At 52.3% G+C, this 18,377-nt stretch overlaps 1 protein-coding gene and 1 pseudogene across 3 annotated transcripts in view; one reads left to right on the top strand and one right to left on the bottom strand.

Moving 5' to 3' along the window:
• Window positions 1-13,832, top strand: part of AP1M1 (adaptor related protein complex 1 subunit mu 1) — a 30,231-nt gene extending 16,399 nt beyond the window's left edge. For 2 of the 3 annotated variants that reach the window (XM_004277606.4, XM_033401567.2), the window contains 7 exons: window positions 3,632-3,758; window positions 4,810-4,952; window positions 5,418-5,489; window positions 6,003-6,161; window positions 11,939-12,064; window positions 12,699-12,774; window positions 12,936-13,832. In XM_004277606.4, coding sequence (XP_004277654.1) covers window positions 3,632-3,758; window positions 4,810-4,952; window positions 5,418-5,489; window positions 6,003-6,161; window positions 11,939-12,064; window positions 12,699-12,774; window positions 12,936-12,958 — 726 coding nt within the window. In that variant the 3' untranslated portion in view covers window positions 12,959-13,832. Of the gene's footprint in view, window positions 1-3,631; window positions 3,759-4,809; window positions 4,953-5,417; window positions 5,490-6,002; window positions 6,162-6,368; window positions 6,445-11,938; window positions 12,065-12,698; window positions 12,775-12,935 lie in introns of all 3 variants that reach the window. The other variant, XR_004475564.2, reaches the window with a different exon arrangement.
• Window positions 13,833-17,035: 3,203 nt separating this feature from the next.
• LOC101272782 (NADH-cytochrome b5 reductase 3-like) lies at window positions 17,036-18,331 on the bottom strand (annotated as a pseudogene).
• Window positions 18,332-18,377: the final 46 nt, after the last annotated feature.

Raw genomic sequence — 18,377 nt, 5'->3', positions numbered from 1 at the left:
ATATGTTTTCACCATTTCACTCTTTCTCGTTTCCGTCTGGACTCTAGTGACATAAATGTTAGACATTTTGTTATTGTCCCAAGGGTCTCTGAGGCTCTGTTCATTCTATTCCATCTTTTTTTTCTCTCTATTGTTTAGATTGGATAAGTCCTATTGACCTGCTTTCAAGTTCACTGACCGTTTCCTATGTTATCTCCATTCTGCTATTAAGCCCATTCAGTGATTTTTTTGTTATTGTATTTTTCAGTTCTAAAATCTCCATTTGATTCTTCTTCTTATAGTCTTGTTTCTTTCCCAAGACTTTCTAGTTTGACATTTGTTGCAAGAGTGTTTGCAGTTTTTATCCTAGCTATTTAATGTCTTTGTCAGATAATCCCAATATCCATATCATTGTTGGTGTCTGTTGATTGTATTTTCCATGTGAGCTGAAATTTTCGTGGTTCTTTGTATGCTGAGTAATTTTAGATTATATCCTGAGGTAAGATTCTAGGTCTTATTTAAATTATACAGAAAATGTTGATTTTGTTTGTTTGTTTGTTTTAGCTGACAATTGTCCTGGTTAGGTTCAGGTCACAAGTTTCAACCCCCAATCTATGGGCCATGAGAATCAGTTCAGTTTTCAAAGTCTTTGTGCCCTTTGCTATTTAAATCTATGCCAAATATGCACTGCCCAGTGGTCCATCAGGGACTGGGGACAGTTTGGTTCTTGATGTCTTTGGCGTGCTAATTAGGATCATATCCATGCATGCCTGGTTCTAGAGAGATCTGGAGACATAAACAACTTCATGAGGTTGCTTACCTGAACCTTTCACTCTCTGCTCTCTACCTGGTGCTTTCTGGCTGGGGGCTTCCCTTTTTGGTTCTGCGGCCAAAAACTCGGGGCTCTAGATCCCTACTCTAGCGCTTGTCTGCACTTGGGCTGAAATCCTGGGTTTGCCCCACCCTCTCGGAAAGGCAGCTGAATTGCCTAGGGCCTGGGACGTGAGAAAACAGAGAAAAGGGGGTAAATGAGGGATTTCCATACTCCTTCTGAGCAGCAGGAGTTCCCCTTCTGGCCCTGGAGCTAGAGCCAGAAGCTTCCACAAGCTCTGACTGCACCATACTTCTTGGTTCCACTTTCAGGTTTCTGCTGCACTTTCACATGGGTAGGGGGGTAGGGAGGACTGCTCATTCAGTCGGCTCCTCCCAGATCCACCTTTTCAGTCTTCCAGTAGTTGCCCATGCATCCTGCCCAGGTTTTATAGCTGTAGTCAGTGGTAGAGAAAGGGTGATGCAGGCCAGTCCCATGTCACCTGCAGCCTGCCCGTCACCTCTCGGGAGAGGGCCTCACTCCCATTACTTGGGCAGACAAGGATTGGCTGGGCCAGTCCAGTCATGTGGGCCACTTAGGTGTGCCCATTTCTGACTGTTACAGCCAGTGCAGAAATGAGCATGATTGCTCATCCTCAGATGTGTGTTTGGGCATCTCCCTTATCTGGGCAGGATTTCTGGAGGGCCGAGTTCCCAGACATGCAATTGCTAAGTAACAGTGCTTTTCAAAAAGATTCTCCCAGTGGACTGAATATAAACGTATTTGCTCTCTTACTTACTAAGCCATGAGGCAAGACAGTGGCCTCACTCACTGCGTTCCCCTCCTGCCTGAGGACCTTCGTCTGAATTGTTTACTGAGCCCAGAACATGGCTGTAGGGTGTCCTAAGGTGGAGAAGCAATCCCAGGGAGCAGCTTATAAACAACTGCCTGGGAAAGTGCTGGGAGTTCAGGGGCGTCCCAGCCGCAGTGTGTCCCTACACATGGCACTGCCCAAGGACCCCTGTTCTTCCATACGAGGGGCAGCAAGAGGCAGGTATGGACATCCCAGTCATGTTGGAACACACCTTCCTAAGTCTGATTGCAGAACTGGCGGCCTTCAGAGTCAACATTGGCCTCCAGGTTCTGAAAATCTTGTTGTACTAGTATAATTAGGCAGCCGATCCCCCGGCAAACATCTCCTCTATGCCCACCCTGGGGAAGGCACCAGCTTTGGGCTGCCAGTCACGCCTCAGCACCGTCCTGGTTGCTGCCCAGGTGGCCAGGATTAGCCTTAGAGGCTGCATGGCTTTTGTCTCCACTTCCTGAGCCTTCTTTCCCATCATTCAACTATAGGGGGTGGTGCAGTCCCAACTCCCCAAGGGGAGATAGCCCCCCAGAGAAGGGGGTCTAAGGGCAGACTGTCGGGGGGGAACACGGAGGACCCGCAGAGTAAGGCAGGTGGTAGTGCCAGCTGCCCAGAGCCCAGGGGCGAAGGGCCATGTCTGCACGGGCTCGCCGAGTGCCCACTGCCCCAGGCACTGTCCTCGTGCTGGACCCAGCAGTGAGCAGCCTGACATGACCCCTCACCCGAGCGTGGACAGGATGGATGGACAGGCAGACAGGGCTGGCAAGAGGCAGAGGAGGAAGCAGCTTCTGTGTGCTGTGGGGTCAGGTTGCTGCCTGTTGAGGCGAGGACAGTGAGAGGCCAGCGTGGTCAGAGCATAGTGAGCGACGGGAAGTGACGGAGCCACACCCTGCAGGGCCTTCTGTCCTGTTTTGTGCCTTTCTCGGGGTCATCGTCCACATGGCGCCTCAGTTCTCCACTTCCCTCAGAGGCGGAGGGCTTTCATGTATGCACGTGTTACTTGCAGACATCTGAGTTAAAGACTGGACAGATTTTCCTGCTTCTCTGCAGAAATCGGAAACTCAGGCCCTCCAAGGAACGGCCCATATGGCCCTAGGGCCTCTGAGTTTGTAGCCCTCTGTTTCACTTGCTGGTGTGGATGTGGCCTCATGCAGAATGGCACTACGGGGTGGTGGTCCAGGCTGTGGCCCCAGCACCTCTGCCAGCCACTCTGTGCCCTCGGCGTGTGGCATCCTCTCTGTGCCTCAGTGTCCTCGTCTCTAAAATGGGCCCAAGGAGAGGTGCTCCAGCAGCCTGGCCCCCTGAGGACAGTCTCCGGGTTTGCCCATCGTCCTGCTGTGATTTTTAGTTGCACTCTCAGATGCCTTCCGGTTTGCACAGGAGTTAAAAGGTAGCCCAAGTCACAGCCCCGCCCTATTGAGGAGGAGCTGCTCAGTCAGTGTTGTAGCTGTGATTGTATTTGCTTAAGTGTATTGTTATTTTGGATCGGTGGTTATCAGACATCAGGGCAGCCCTGGGAGCAGGGTCCAGGAAGCTCTGTCTTCAACAAGCCCTAGGGACTTTGCCAGGCCCCACATGGAGAAACAGAGATTTCCAGGAAAGTCAGTCTGGCCTGCTCCCAGCAGATGAGCAGACCTGGTAGAGTCCCTGCCCAGGCCAGCCGAGCACACGGCCTCAAGCCACCAGGTCTGCCCCGGGCATCCCAAGAGCAACTTAGAGTAGAGCCCTCAGAGAGGATTCCAGGCACAGTATCACCTGGCCCATCTGCGAGGGAGGAGCCTAGTGTGGCCTGAGGACTAGAAGGCGGGACCTGTAAGTGTCTGCCTCCCTGGCCTGGCCTGGCCCTGCCTCCCCAGCTCAGGGGACAGCGAGAAGGGCTTCGAGAATGGGAGTGGCCAGGAGGGTCACACAGCGTGGTTGGGGGACAGTGACCGGTGCGTGGGGCCTCCCCTCACCCCCTCCTCGCCACCCCCTAGGTCAGTGCCAACGGTAACGTCCTACGCAGTGAGATTGTGGGCTCCATCAAGATGCGGGTCTTCCTGTCGGGCATGCCTGAGCTGCGCCTGGGCCTCAACGACAAGGTTCTCTTCGACAACACGGGCCGTGAGTATGCCACCGGGGCCCAGGTTTCACCCCTGGGGCAGCTGAGGGACTGTTCACCTGCGTGATGAACAACAAGTTCATCTCAAGCACTTGGCTTAGAAACATTTTCACGTTGTTTACAAGACAACTGTGAAAACGAATAAACTAACACCTGGACTTAGAGGACATGGGAGAGTGAAAATACTCAAGTCAAGCCCCCTTGTTGCTCCGAGGGCCAGAGGTGCAGGTGAGCACCTTAGGTGCCAAAGCACATGTAGCATCATACAACAGGTCCTCAACTCCACCCTACTGGAAGGTACTGCGGGCTCGCTCTCCCCTCCCAGACCCAGTTTCTGCCCTCACCTCTGGCGTTGGGTCTGGGCTGTTCAAAAGCCACACACAGTGGTTCGAGCATGCGCTGCCTGGCCTGGATGTAGCACTTCCCATGGTGAGGCATGGCCAGAGCGGCCTCAGGAGCCCAGGGTGGCTGGGGCTCCGTGTTTGCAAACTGGACCACCAGCCTCCCCGCCAACCACAGGTCCACCGGCGGCCAGAGCAGTGGCGCTTGTTGTCATAATTACGTCTGCAGCATCGCTAGTGAGGGCCTCTCTGACGTTAGCCCATCAGAGCAGCTCCCCTCTCAGGACTGAGCTCAACCCACACAGCCTCTCTGGGCTGGGAAACCAAGACAGGACCCCAGGGATGACAGGACCGGCGCCCTCAGGGAGCCCCAAGCCATCACCGAGCACCCTCAGTGGGGTCTGTTAATCATTCAGCAAACATGTCCCAGGCAGCAACCCTGGCTGGGGACTCATTGTGAACTAGGCCTACTAGCCCTGTCCTCAGCCCAATCTCGGGACGTAATGGGGCTTCCAGCGGGGTGAGGAGAGATGGGGCGTGGCTGCCTCAGAAGCCGGCCCCCTTGGTGTTCGTGGCCCAAGATACTCTCACAGATCTGGGGGCAGCTCTGCTCTGCTGTGTCAGGAGTGAACCCTAGACAGTGGGAGCATTGCTGAGAGAGTGGCCTGGGGGGCCTAGGGACTGTCCCGCCCTCACCCCCACCTCCCCTCAGGTGGCAAAAGCAAGTCCGTGGAGCTGGAGGACGTGAAGTTCCACCAGTGTGTGCGGCTCTCTCGCTTTGAGAACGACCGCACCATCTCCTTCATCCCACCCGATGGCGAGTTTGAGCTCATGTCCTACCGCCTCAACACCCATGTGAGTGCACCAGCCGCCAGCCAAGAGGGCCCCCAGGCCCCCGCCCCTGCTCCTCCCCTGGGGCAGCCTCCCTCCTCTTCCCTGCTGGCTGGGAGCCGTCCCCGTCCACAGCGAGTCTCACGTCTTGTGAGGTGATGCCCAGGATGGGCACAGCTCCCCATGAGCAGCCTGGGCTCCAAGGAGCCTGTTTGACAATGCAAGGCTCTGAACTTTCTGAACTGAGGGGCCAGACCCCTTTGACACCACTGCCCCTTTCCCAGGCATTCCCCACCAGAGCGTCCTCGGTGATGTTTTCTGTGTTTTCTCTAATGCTCTGACCCATCCTGGCACCAGCTGTGGAGCCCCGAGCAGCAGTGTGCTGGGCTCACACCTGGCCCTGTGGTCCCTTGCCCTCAGTTTCCCCTCTGTGAAACAGGGCTTTGTAAAACGACTGGTTGTGAGCGCCATCTTCACTTTCCCCGACAGGTCAAGCCCTTGATCTGGATCGAGTCTGTGATTGAAAAGCATTCCCACAGCCGCATCGAGTACATGATCAAGGTGTGTGTGCATCCTGCACGCAGCATCAGCCAGGCGTGTGGGGCATAAGGGGGGGCATTTGGGCTCCCCCGCCAATGCAGGCCTTCTGGTATCTCTGGCCTGTCCGGGGCCTTGGGCACAGAGAGGGCACACTGCCCGGATCTTGTGTGCGGCCACCGTGGCAGTGGCCTGTGACCAAGTGTCCAGGTGGAGCACTTCTGCCACTCAGTGACCTCACCTAGCCCAGGCCAGCCCTGGTCACACAGACCTTCTCCCTGGAGGCCAGGGCCAGAGGGAGGGATCGGGAGTCCCAAAGGCCAAGGGGACAGGAGGGCAGAGACTGACCGTCCAAAGTTGAGCTTAAGGAAGACCCCAGGGGGTGGGAGAGGGCGTGGGGGTCAGCTCGGTGCTGGGAGTGGGACTCCCAGAGGCCAGGCCAAGGGGCATGTGGCCCTTGTGGGAGCAGGCTGGGTGGGAGCCAGGCTGTCTCACCTTCGCCCGCCGCAACCTTGGCCACATTGGCCTCGTCTCCAGGCCAAGAGCCAGTTCAAGCGGCGGTCAACAGCCAACAACGTGGAGATCCACATCCCTGTGCCCAACGATGCCGACTCACCCAAGTTCAAGACGACAGTGGGGAGCGTCAAGTGGGTCCCCGAGAACAGTGAGATCGTGTGGTCCATCAAGTCCTTCCCGGTGAGCACCCTTCTCGGCGGGGCGCCCCCTCCAGACAGGCATGGGCAGAGGCCTGCTTGGCTCAGCCTGGCTGGGGCAGGGGTGGGGCTGGGGCCCAGGGTAGGGGGGCACTCTACCTTCCTCTTGTGTGTGAACCAGCCTGTCTTCAGAGTCACGGCAGGGGTCCCTCTCTCCCTCCTCCTTTCTCCCTCTGACACTCCTGTTTAGAGCTCATCATCCCTCCTGGGGAACAGACTGCCTTGGGGCCAGAGCCTCACGGGAATCCAGCACCAGCTCCAGGAAGGTAGAGCACTTCCTGCCCCGGCCCACAGGCTGGTATAGCCAGCTGGCTTGTGTTCAGGATTTTGAGCACTTGAGTCTGGGTTTGTGTAAAGAGTGCCCTGGGACTGGAAGATGGGTAAGCGGCTGCGCCGACTCAGGGTGCAGCCCATCGCCCTTCTCATGAGAAACAAGATGGAGCACTTTTTCACGTCTCAGAGGACTGTTTGTGCTTCTTTCTCGGGAAACCATAGTAGCTGTCTCTTGCTCACTTCTCTATCAAGTTTGCTCATTTTCTTCTTAGTTTCCAAAAGCTGTTTACACATGGGCAAGATTAGTACCTTTTCTTTGATATCAGTTGCAAATGGTATTTCTCAGTGTTTGGTGTTTGTCTTTTGACTTTGCTTCTGGTGTTTTTTGCTGTGTAACCTTTTTGATTGCTTCTTCTTTTAATTGTTGTTTAATGTAGTCACATTTCTCAGTCTTTCTTTTATTGTGTTTGGATTTTAAGTCATGATTTGAAAGGCTTCCCCATTCCAGGCTATAAAGCAATTCACCCATGTTTGCTTCTAGAACGAGTACAGTAGTATTTTTCACCTTAGACTTCAGGTCCTTTTGGAGCACAGTCTGGTAAATGGGTGACATACAGATCCAGCTTTATCTTTTCCCACATGGCTATCCAGTTTCCTAACATCATTCACTAAAAAGTCCCATCTTTTCCCCAGTGGTTTGAAATGCCGTGTTTTTCAAAAATCAAATTTTCATGCGGCATGAGGTCTCTTTTTGAGCATCCTCTTGTCTGCCTCTCCGTGCCGCAAGGCCACATTTTAACTTTATCCTATGTTTTAACATCTGGTAGGGCCAGCCCTACCCCTACCGTAACTCCCCGCAACCTCACTGCTTATCTGTTTCCTGGCAACTCTTGCTTGTTTCATTTTTCTCATAAATTTTAGAATCAGTTTGTTTGCACTAAATTTGTAAGTTAATTGGGAAGGATTAACACCTTTTTGAGGCCGAATTATCCTATCAATAGCCTTGCCCCACTCTCACCTTTGTGCCTTTTGGGAATGTTTTAATGCTTACCTTATATATACCTCATATGGCCTCTCCCGTTGTTTTTAAAGGTACTTTTATTTAAATATAACATGCAGAAAAGTAACAAGTGATACGTGTACAACTCAGTGAATTTCCTCAGAGTGAACACAACTGAACCGGATAAAAGCCACAGAACACTTCTTGCCTCCAGGACACCCCAAAGATCTCTTCTGGTTTTGCATATTTCTCATTAAGATAATTTTTAAGTTGATATTTTGGTAACTGGGGTCTTCTCTTCCATTGTGTCTTACAACAGGTTGCTAATATTTGTATGGTAATTTTGTGTCCTGGTACCTTACTAAATTTTTTGTTTGTGGTAGTTTTTCTTTCAATTCTCATGGGTTTTTAGATATTCTTCCACACTGTTTGCAGCCAGATGCAGTTTCCCCTTTTCCTCTCCCATTCTTGGGCACCTTATGGCTTCTGGCGTCTCACTGCTTCACTTGCTATCTCCATTGCCTGTAAATGGCGGTGGAGAGAGCAGCCTCCTGGCTTTGCCCCCAGCTGGAGCTGGCAGGGTTTCCCCTCTTAAGTGTGTTGCTGCTTTGGGCTACAATTCACTTCAGTCCTACTTTACTGTGTTTTTATTTTTTATTTTATTTTATTTTTTTAATATTTATTTTTATTTGGTTGCGCTGGGTCTTAGTTGGGGCAGGCAGGCTCCTTAGTTGTAGCACACAGGCTCCTTAGTTGTGTCATGTGAACTCTTAGTTGCTGCGTGCGAACTGTTAGTTGCTGCATGCATGTGGGATCTAGTTCCCTGACCAGGGATCAAACCTGGGCCCCCTGCATTGGGAGCGCAGAGTCCTAACCACTGTGCCACCAGGGAAGTCCCCTTTACTGTGTTTTTAGCACAAATGGCCAACGAATTTACCCAAACGCCTCTTCAGTGTCTGTAAGTTCCTATATTAATATAGGATGGATCTTGAACCATCCATGCATTCTGGCAAACCCCACTTGATCATGATCTGTTTTCTCTTTAATGTGCTATTAATCTTGTTGGTTAACATTGTATGTAGGATTTTTACATTGAGATCCATAACTGAGATTGATTTTTTTTTTGGTACAGTCTCTATCAGGTATCAATATTGTACCCATTTCATTATTTTTTTGTCTCCCTTTTCCATGATGCAGAACAGTTTAAGTAGCCTTGAGATCGTCTTGCCTTGAGAGGATTGGTAGAATTTGGCTTTGTGACCATCTGTATCTCTGTTACTTTCTCTACCTCATCTGTGGAAATTAGACCATTTAGAGTTTCTATTTCTGTTGGAGTCAGTTTAGGTAAATTGTATTTTCCTACAAAATTATCCATCCTAACCAGGTTTTCAAATTTGTCTACACAGAGTTGTAGAAAATTGGTGTCTTTTTTTCCCCTTCTCTTATGACAATTACTTCTCCCTTGTTATATCTTATTTTGCGTACTTGTGCCTTCTTTTTTCCTTGATAAGGTTACCTGGTGGTTTGCGTATTTTTTTTCCAGATTCACTTTTTAGTTTATTTGTTGTAATAGTTTTCAGTTTTATTTAATTTGAGTTTCTTCATCCTTTCTTTGCTCTAGTTTTCAAGTTCTGTATTTTAATTTGCTTATTTTGTTTTAAAATTTGTATTGATATAAATGAATATTTAAGCCACAGATGTTCCTCTGAACCCTGCCTTAGCTGTATAGCCCACAGATCTGGCATGTAATATTTGATATTATCTAGAAATTCTGTAATTGAATGGAGAGTGTTTTTTTGTTTTGTTTTGTCTTGTTTGAATTTCCTGGTCAAGGGGTTTTTTCCATTTTGTCTTCACTATAAATTTGGTGCTTTGAGACCAGAGAATGTTATTCATGCTGTTTCTACTTTTAGAATTTATTGAAGTGTTCATTGTGCACTAATAGAAGGTCAAAGTTTGTGAATATCCCATATGTAGTTGAGAGGAAGATAGGGCCTCTATTATTGGGGTAGAGAATTTGACACATGTGCCATGAGGTCTGCCATGATGCCATGACAGCATCAGTCAGACAGAGAGCTGGGCCAGCTCTGCCTTCCTCTGGTTCTCTTCTCCTCTCTTGTAGCATCTGCTTAACGAAAGTTGCTGCCATGTTATTTGGTGCATAGATACTCCTATCTATTGTATCCTCCCTATGGATCATAGGAATAGCCTTTAGGATGTGGACTATCATCCTCTGCACCTGTAATTCTTTGCCCTGAATTCTCCGCTGTGGCAGCAGCCCTGCTCTATTTTGTTTGACTTTGGCTGGCATGCCTTCACCCATTCTTTCTACTGGTTTAGCCTTTCTCACTCTGCTTTTACAGTGTGGAGTTGGGTTTTGGTCTGTGAGCCAACCTCTAAGTCTTTCTCATTAATAGGAGAAGTAAACCCATGTACATGGACATGACTGACACAAGGTAGGCTTGCAGACTTCCACCCCCCGCAGAGAGGGCCAGCCTCTCTGCATATTGTTTTGCTTTCATTTTCCACTTTGCTTTTTCTTTAATTACTACTCTTAACCTCTTTTTTTTTTTTTTTGGACTGCGTTTGGGTCTTCGTTGCTGTGTGCGGGCTTTCTCTAGTTGCAGCGAGCGGGGGCTACTCTTTGTTGTGGTGTGCAGGCTTCTTGTTGCGATGGCTTCTCTTGTTACGGAGCACGGGCTCTAGGCACGTGGGCTTCAGTAGTTGCAGCATGCAGGCTCAGTAGTTGCGGTACATGGGCCCTAGAGCGCACAGGGTTCATCAGTTGTGGCTTGTGGGCTCTAGAGCACAGGCTCAGTAGTTGCAGCGCATGGGCTTAGTTGCTCCGTGGCGTGTGGGATCTTCCCGGGACAGGGATTGAACCCGTGACCCCTGCATTGGCAGGCAGATTCTTTTTTTTTTTAAATTAATTAATTTATTTTTGGCTGTGTTGGGTCTTTGTTGCTGCACACATGCTTTCTCTAGTTGTTGAGAGCGGGGGCTACTTTTTGTTGCCGTGAGCGGGTTTCTCGCTGAGGTGGCTTCTCGTTGCGGAGCACGGGCTCTAGGAGCACTGGCTCAGTACTTGTGGCTCACGGCCTCTAGAGCGCAGGCTCAGTAGATGCGGCGCACAGGCTTAGTTGCTCCGTGGCATGTGGGATCTTCCCGGACCAGGGCTCGAACCCGTGTCCCCTGCATTGGCAGGCGGATTCTTAACCACTGCACCACCAGGGAAGCCCCTGGCAGGTGGATTCGTAACCACTGCACCACCAGGGAAGCCCCTGGCAGGTGGATTCGTAACCACTGCACCACCAGGGAAGCCCCTGGCAGGTGGATTCGTAACCACTGCACCACCAGGGAAGCCCCTGGCAGGTGGATTCGTAACCACTGCGCCACCAGGGAAGTCCCTCCACTTTGTTTTTATAAGGCTCAGATTTTTGGTCAGGTTGTTGTTTCATACACAGGCTGATGGAGCTGATTTTATTCCTTTGCTGCCTGCTTCGTCTATTGCTGAGACCACATTATTCTCCCCTCGTTGTCCCAGAATCTGCTTCCTGCACTGATGAGCAGAGACTGACCACTCGCTTCATCCTGGGGTGGTGCCGGGGGTGGGGGTGGGGGCGGGGGGGGGGGCATGAGCTCAGCCCTGGGGAGGCGTGGCTCTCTCCTGCCCTGCCCTGCCCGAGGCATGCAGAAGTAGCTCTGGTCGGCAGTGACTGCTGTTGCCAGAGGCACGGGGATCAAAACCCTCCATGTCCCGGGTGTGATGAGAGCTATGCTCCCCACTCCTCCCTGCTGTTCTGGGTGAGGCTCACCGGATGCTTGGACAACCAGGCCAAGACTCCTGACTCCTCGTGGCCAAGAGGAGGGTTCCAGTCATTCCTGGCCCTGCTCCAAGCACCATCTCTGGAGTCATTGCTCAGCTTCCAGGGCCAGAGCCACGCCCTTTGGGGGCAAGACCCAGGGCCAGCTCATCAGTCAGCCCCCAACCTTGGTCTCTTATTTTTGTTGCCTCTCCCTGTTCCCTTTTCTTCATTTTGACATGTCCCTCTTGCTTTCACACACCTTCCTGACACTGGGCTCTGGGGGTGTTCACTTGGACTCTGGCCTGGGCAGGTAGGGGCCCTTGTCCCACGGCAGCCCATATCTGCGCTGTGTGCTCGCTCTCCCTCTCTGTTCTTCCCTCCCAAGGCCTGTTGGTCTTATTTTCCTTGAAGCAGCTAGGCTTCTGTGCCTGGCAACTTGTGAAATTTTCTCTTCATCCTCAGAATTCAACAGTTTTCCCCAGCGGGGCTGGTGGGGGCAGCCTGTGAGGCCTGGAGGACAAGTATTAGTGTTTTGGAGAAGCCAAGGCACTGGGTGACTGCAGGTCACACAGGAAGAGGTTGGTGGCCGAGCCAGCAGCCTGGCATTCTCCAGGGGCAGCTGTTGGCCGAGCTTGCCCGGGGCCTCAGCCTGACCACCTCCACCCTGGTGTTCTCCCCCAGGGCGGCAAGGAGTACCTGATGCGGGCCCACTTCGGCCTGCCCAGCGTGGAGGCGGAGGACAAGGAGGGCAAGCCCCCGATCAGTGTCAAGTTTGAGATCCCCTACTTCACTACCTCCGGCATCCAGGTACATGCGGCCAGGGCTGCCAGGGCCCCAGAGCAGACATGGATAGGCCCAGGGGGGCCTCAGGGACCGGGACCAGGTGTCAGTCCAGGCTCAGAGGGTTGCAGGTGACAGACATCTGTGCAACCAGTTAGAAAAGGGTGCTAATTGGCTTGTCCTGGGGCTCCGCGGTGCTCCTGGCTCTGCCTGTCTCCGAGGGCAGCCCGGCCCTAATGGAAAGAGGCCCACAGTTGTTTACCCAGACCTGACCTGTGCTTGAGCTCCAAGCTCAGAGACGCATTCAGTCCCCAAAACTAGAGTTTGAGCCTCTAGCATCCACGCACTTGCCACCATGGGACCCGTTTTCCTGGGCACCTCCGCAGAAGACCTGCATGGGGAAGAGAACCCTGGACGGGACCCCTTCTCCAGGAATCTGCTGGAGGGCTGTGCCCGAGAGCGCACATCTGGCTCTTTGCCGCATCTTCTAGAAGTACCTCTACCCTCCCTCAGCCTCAGAGAGGTTCAGACAGATCAAGGCCCTTTGCCCCCTCCCTCGCCCTCCTGGTCACAGCCTGGCCCCGGGAGGAATGACTAAGCGGGGACCAGGAAGGGGGATGGGGGTGTGTGCATGCTTAGGGCCCTGGTACCTGTGCCCCAGGTGCGCTACCTGAAGATCATCGAGAAGAGCGGCTACCAGGCCCTACCGTGGGTTCGTTACATCACTCAGAACGGAGGTGCGTGTGGCCCACCCGTGGGGCAGGTCGGGGGGGTGCTGGAAAGGTCCCTGGTGGGCATGCTGCTGTCTCCAGGGTGGTGCTCACGGAGCAGCCCCAGGGTCGGGGCAGGTGGGCCCAGGGTGCAGAGCAGACAACAGACGCCTCCTCCTCACTCCTAGATTACCAGCTCCGGACCCAGTGAGGGGCCACGGTGGCCAACGCTCCCGGCCCAGCACTGGGGCTCCTGGTGGAAGCACCGGGAGGAAGCACCTGCCAAGCCTGCCGGAAGGAAGGGCTCCCCTGGACACCAGCCACCCTCCCGGCTCCACCCAGGGGCCCCTCCTCCTCCAGGCGCACCTGCTGTGCCGTCGCCACTCTCATCCCCCAAGTCCCTTTTCCCAGAAGAGGCTTATCTTCAAGAAGTCTCGTCTCTTTGCCCCCGAGTCAGTTTGAAGGGAAGGAAAGAAATCTTTCCCTCCAGAGATCAAATACAGCCTTCTGTGCTGTTTAGCTCCTAGTCACGAAAAGATTGGGAAACGCTCGCCAGACCACCGTCTGGCCGGGCTGGCAGGGCCACCGTTTTGTTGCCATTCTGTTGAACGTTGTAGGTTTATTGAGTGTTCCTGGATTTTTGTCTTGGTCCGTTGCTGTTTACGTGAACTTCACTGTCCACGCCTCCTGCCCCTCATCCTGAAGCGCTCAGGCAGCACTTAGCGAGGACAGGACCTCCCCGTTCCTCGCCCTCCTCCCCAGCGAGGCTGACGCTGGGTCGCCTTCCCACATCGGGCCAGAACCTGGCACTTTGATCGGAGGCTGCAGCTGATGGCTGTTCTTGGAGGCTCCTTGGCCTGGACGCATAGGCTTCAACAGAGGCGCCTTCTGAGGGCCAGCCTGTGCCACACGATGCTGTCACTCAGCCACATCAGTGTTTGTCCCCCCAGGGGAGGTGGGGTCCAGGAAGGGCCCCTGGCCTCAGAGGGTGGGGCGCACGGGTCATCCACATCCGTGCTTGGACACCACCCCCTTCAACCCTGTCTGTGTTTGTGTCATGAGTACATTAAATTCCATCAGTTACACATGCTGCCTGCCTTCCATCTGATGCAGCGTGGTACTGACTCCCCATGGATGACCAACCTATGTGTGGCTCCGTGTGGTGTCACCAGCTCCCAGTGCCCCTACATCCCCCAGGGAAGACGGGAACAGGCAATGGGACGGCAGAGCCATTGCACTGGGCCACCAGGGCCACCCCTTCCAGGGGGGCCACAGAGAGGAGAGCACATGAGCAAAATGGATCCCTCTCATCGGAGATGACTGTTACAACCCGCAACCCTCAGATCACCAACAGCTTGCCCCCATCCCTTCCCAGCCCAGTGGTCTTCCTTAGAGTGTGGTCCTGGTACCAGCAACATCAGCGTCCCCTTGGAGCTCACTACAAATGCAGGTTCACAGGCCTACCCTGACCTGCTGAGGCAGAGTCTCGGGATGGGGCCCAGGAGACCAGTTAACAGGCTCTACATGTGATTCGTGCACGCACTGGAGTCTGAGAACCGCTGCCTGGTCCATAGAGGGGATCATGGTGGGCACATGGGCAGGAGGAGTTTGTCTTCCCACTGCAGGCACCTGCACCCACTGTCCCTCCAACGCTGATGGCCCTGCCTGCCCCACACCCTCTTACATTCAAGGACTGTGTTTTCTTCTCCCTCTCCCATATCACCCAGCTCCTCCTTGGAGGTCTAGTGGGCATCAGCCTGAGTGGAAGCTTGGCCTTCTACCGTGTGGAGTAAAGGACGTTGCCCTGGCCCAGGGCTCAGGCCAAAGCCCTTGCAGGCACCCTTAATGCCCCGCCCCTCACTCGCATGCCCACATCTGCAGCAAGCCCTGGTGGCCTCCCTCCAGAAGACCCTCCGGAGCCACAATATACAAAGAGACAATGACCAGAATTTTCCAAAATTAAACATTTTACATGTAAAATCTTTACATTCTCAGATTCAGGAAACCATTGAGGCCAAATCAGGATAAATAAATCTAAGTCTAAAACTAAGAAACATCACAGTCAAAATGCAGAACATTAGAGACTCAGTGAAGATCACAAAAAGCAATGCAAAGAAGATAAAAACACACAACACACACAAAAAAGAAAAAAGCAATTAGGCTGAGAGCTGGTTTCACAACTGCAAGAATGGAAGTCAGAAGATAAAGAATAGGCTCAAGGGCTTCCCTGGTGGCGCAGTGGTTGAGAGTCCGCCTGCCGATGCAGGGGACACGGGTTCGTGCCCCCGTCCGGGAAGATCCCACATGCCGCAGAGCGGCTAGGCCTGTGAGCCATGGCCGCTGAGCCTGCGCGTCTGGAGCCTGTGCTCCGCAACAGGAGAGGCCCGCGTACCGCAAAAAAAAAAAAAAAAAAAAAAAAAGAATAGGCTCAAATTGCTAAGAGAAGATGACTAGTCTGTGATGACCAATTCTGTGCCCAGCAAAAGAACAAAATTAAAAGTTTAACAATAGCAGACCCTCACGAAGCAACTTGGCGTACAACAAGAAGGAGATTCAGGACTTCCCTGATGGCTCAGTGGTTAAGAATCTGCCTGCCAATGCAGGGGACATGGGTTTGAGCCCTGGTCTGGGACGATCCCACATGCTGCAGAGCAACTAAGCCCATGCGCCACAACTGCTGAATCCTGTGTGCTGCAACTACTGAAGCCCATGCACCTAGAGCCCGTGCTCCACAAGAAGAGAAGCCACCACAAAATGAGAAGCCCGCACACCGCAACAAAGAGTAGCCACCTGCTCTCCACAACTAGAGAAAGCCCGTGCACAGCAACGAAGACCCAACACCGCCAACAACAACAACAACAAAAAAGGATTCAATGCAGGAGGAAGGAAAGAGACTTGAGGAGGATTGCTGAAAAAGCTTGGAAAACATTGGGAATATCTAAACTACCATTGACTGTATAAAGCAGTGGTAGTGATGAGTTAGTAATGTCTGAGTAGTAACATAAGGTACAACTAAAATTCTGGACAGCATCCTGCAAAATAGATAGCAGTTGGCATCCATACCTCCCAAGGTCTTTTTACTGTTTGGGAAGAGGATGGACTAAAGTCTAAAAAAGCTATATATTCTTGTATAACTTCCAAACCAGTGGTTGGGAAACAGTTTAAAGAAAATTTTAACAAACCAACAGGAAAGGAGAGAGGAGCATGAAAAAGCGGGATAAATACAAGGTGTCCTAAGAATCTTTTAATAATCACACTTAAAACTGCACAACTTTTCCTACTGTGCCATAGAAACCGCAAAATAAGATTGTAGAAATAAATCCAAATGTTAGGAATCACAATAAATGTAAACGAAGCAAACCTGCTAGTTTAAGATACAAAATCCAGCTATATCCTGTTTGTGAAATATACACCTGAAATATAAGTACACAACACAGTTAAAAGGAAAATAATGCTAAGCAATACCAAAATAAACCTCATGTAGTTATATTAATATCAAACCAAATAGACTTAAGGCCAAAAAAAAAAGTGTACTAGACCTTGAAACACTTTTCACAAATTCCCAAGAATTCTTGGTATTAGAGTCCACATTCTCTAAGGAATTCTCAAGAGAATTAAGTTAGAAATCAACAAATGAATTTCTTTAAAATATTTACAAATATAATTAGTTTTCTTTTTTTTTCCAAATTAGCAAAGCTTTACTTCAATTTGATCATAAATGACTCTAAAAAGCCGATATGCAAGAGGCCAACACGCTGTGGTCTAAAGGCAACGTCGAGGCCACTGAGAATATCCCTCAGACAAGAGGCTCTGCTAAAAATCTCCCCCATCTGGGGTGAGGGCAGCAGAATGGGGGTCTGGGACAGAGGGATAAATACATCGTCTTAGCTCTGCCATTAGGGCTGGCAGCCCGGGACCCCAAGCTGGTCAATCAGAGGTTGACTGCTTGGAGCTTCCAAAGCTGCCCGAATGTTTGGGTGTTTTGGGGAAATGCTGAGGCTTTGGGAGGGCCCATGTGCCAGCTGGAAGGGCCCTCGGCCAGCCCCCTCCTCCTACTCCAGCTCCAGGGAGAGCGCAACTCCCTGCTGGCCGGGCCTGCTGTACCCTGGGGTCGAGGCAGCCTCTCACCCAGCAGCCCCTGCCAGGAGGGGGTGGGGAAGGGCATCTCCAGTGAGGCCCAGACAGGAATCTGCCCTAAAGGTGGCTGACAGCGGCCCACCTGTAACAGAGCCCTGCTCCCAAAGGGGCCCCTTGGGGACCAGCCCAGCGGGGTGCCCTCCCAGGAACGGGCAGGCCAGGCTGAACCCGGCCGCAGCAGGAGATGTGGGGGAGAGTGGTGTTAACAGACAACAGCGGGAGGGGTGGGTGCAGACAGGGCACGGTGAGTGTGGGGCGGAGCCAGCCCGGGCCCGCCCATCAGAAGGCGAAGGAGCGCTCCTTGGGGTGGCCCACGCTGTCCAGATTGGGCAGGCAGGCATACTGGATCATGCACGGGGGTCCGCACATCAGCACCAGTGGCTCCTCCTCCAGGGGTGGAAGGTGGTCCCAGATCATCTCCTCGTTCACGAAGCCCTGGCTGTAGTCCCAAGCTTCAGGGGCACTGTCCACCATGTACCAGAGCTTGAAGCACTCAGAATGTTCGTTCTTCAGTTCCTCCAGCTCCAGCCGCAGCAGGAGGTCCTTCTCAGTCTGGTTGGCAAAGCGCAGGTGGCACATGGTGTGATCATCCCTGTCCTTCATGATGGCGCGGATCACCTATAGCATTGGGGTGATGCCCGTTCCTCCCACAAACATGCCCACAGACTTCACCGTCTTGATGACAGGGTTGGATTTCTTGTCTGCACAGATGGCAAACTTTCCTTTGGCCTGGTAGACCGGCAGCCCATTTGGGTCTCGGAACTCAATGGTGCCTCCAATCTTCATGCTTTACAGGTACTGGGACATCTGGGACATCCCACCAGCGGGAAACTTGGGGTGAGTGTCTTTGAAGTAAACCTTGATGACCAGGTCCACAAAGCCCTTGTCATCGCTGGAGACAGGCATGTAGGGCAGAATGACCAGGTTCCCATTGATTCAAGCCGAGAGGTAGATGTGCTAGCCCTACGGGGAGGCCCAGGATGTGCTGGGGCGACGGTAGAGCAAAGTGGAACCATCAGGTGTCAAGGCTGATGACCTCCTTGTCAATCAGCCGCAGCAGGTACTTGATGTCCAGGTTCTCAAGGGTGATGGCGGGAGTGGAGGTTTGGAACAGCTTCATGAGCAGGCTGTACAGGAACCAGACTGGGGAGAGGACCACGTGGCCCAACGTGCTCAGCCGGGCCCCCGTGGTGGCTCCGCTCTGCTCTAGCTCCGCCGCCGCTGCTGTGACCGCCACGCCCTGGGCCTGCGCCCCCCGCCCCCCGCCACGTCACTGAGCCCAAATATAGTTTTTAAGAACACTTCTAAATTACCATGTGTAATTAAAGAAGAAAATGTAATGGAAATTAGAAAATACCAGAGATTATTTTTTTAATCTGGATGCAGGTTACATGGTGTTCTCACTTTTGAAAATTCATCAAGCATTTATGATTGTTCACTCTTCTGTGTATATGTTACACTTCAGTAAAATTTATAAAGAAAAAAAAGACAAC

The sequence above is a fragment of the Orcinus orca genome, chromosome 3 (genome assembly GCF_937001465.1).
Source record: "Orcinus orca chromosome 3, mOrcOrc1.1, whole genome shotgun sequence".
In the NCBI taxonomy this organism is placed as follows: domain Eukaryota; kingdom Metazoa; phylum Chordata; class Mammalia; order Artiodactyla; family Delphinidae; genus Orcinus; species Orcinus orca.
This window is presented reverse-complemented; position numbering and strand designations above follow the sequence as displayed.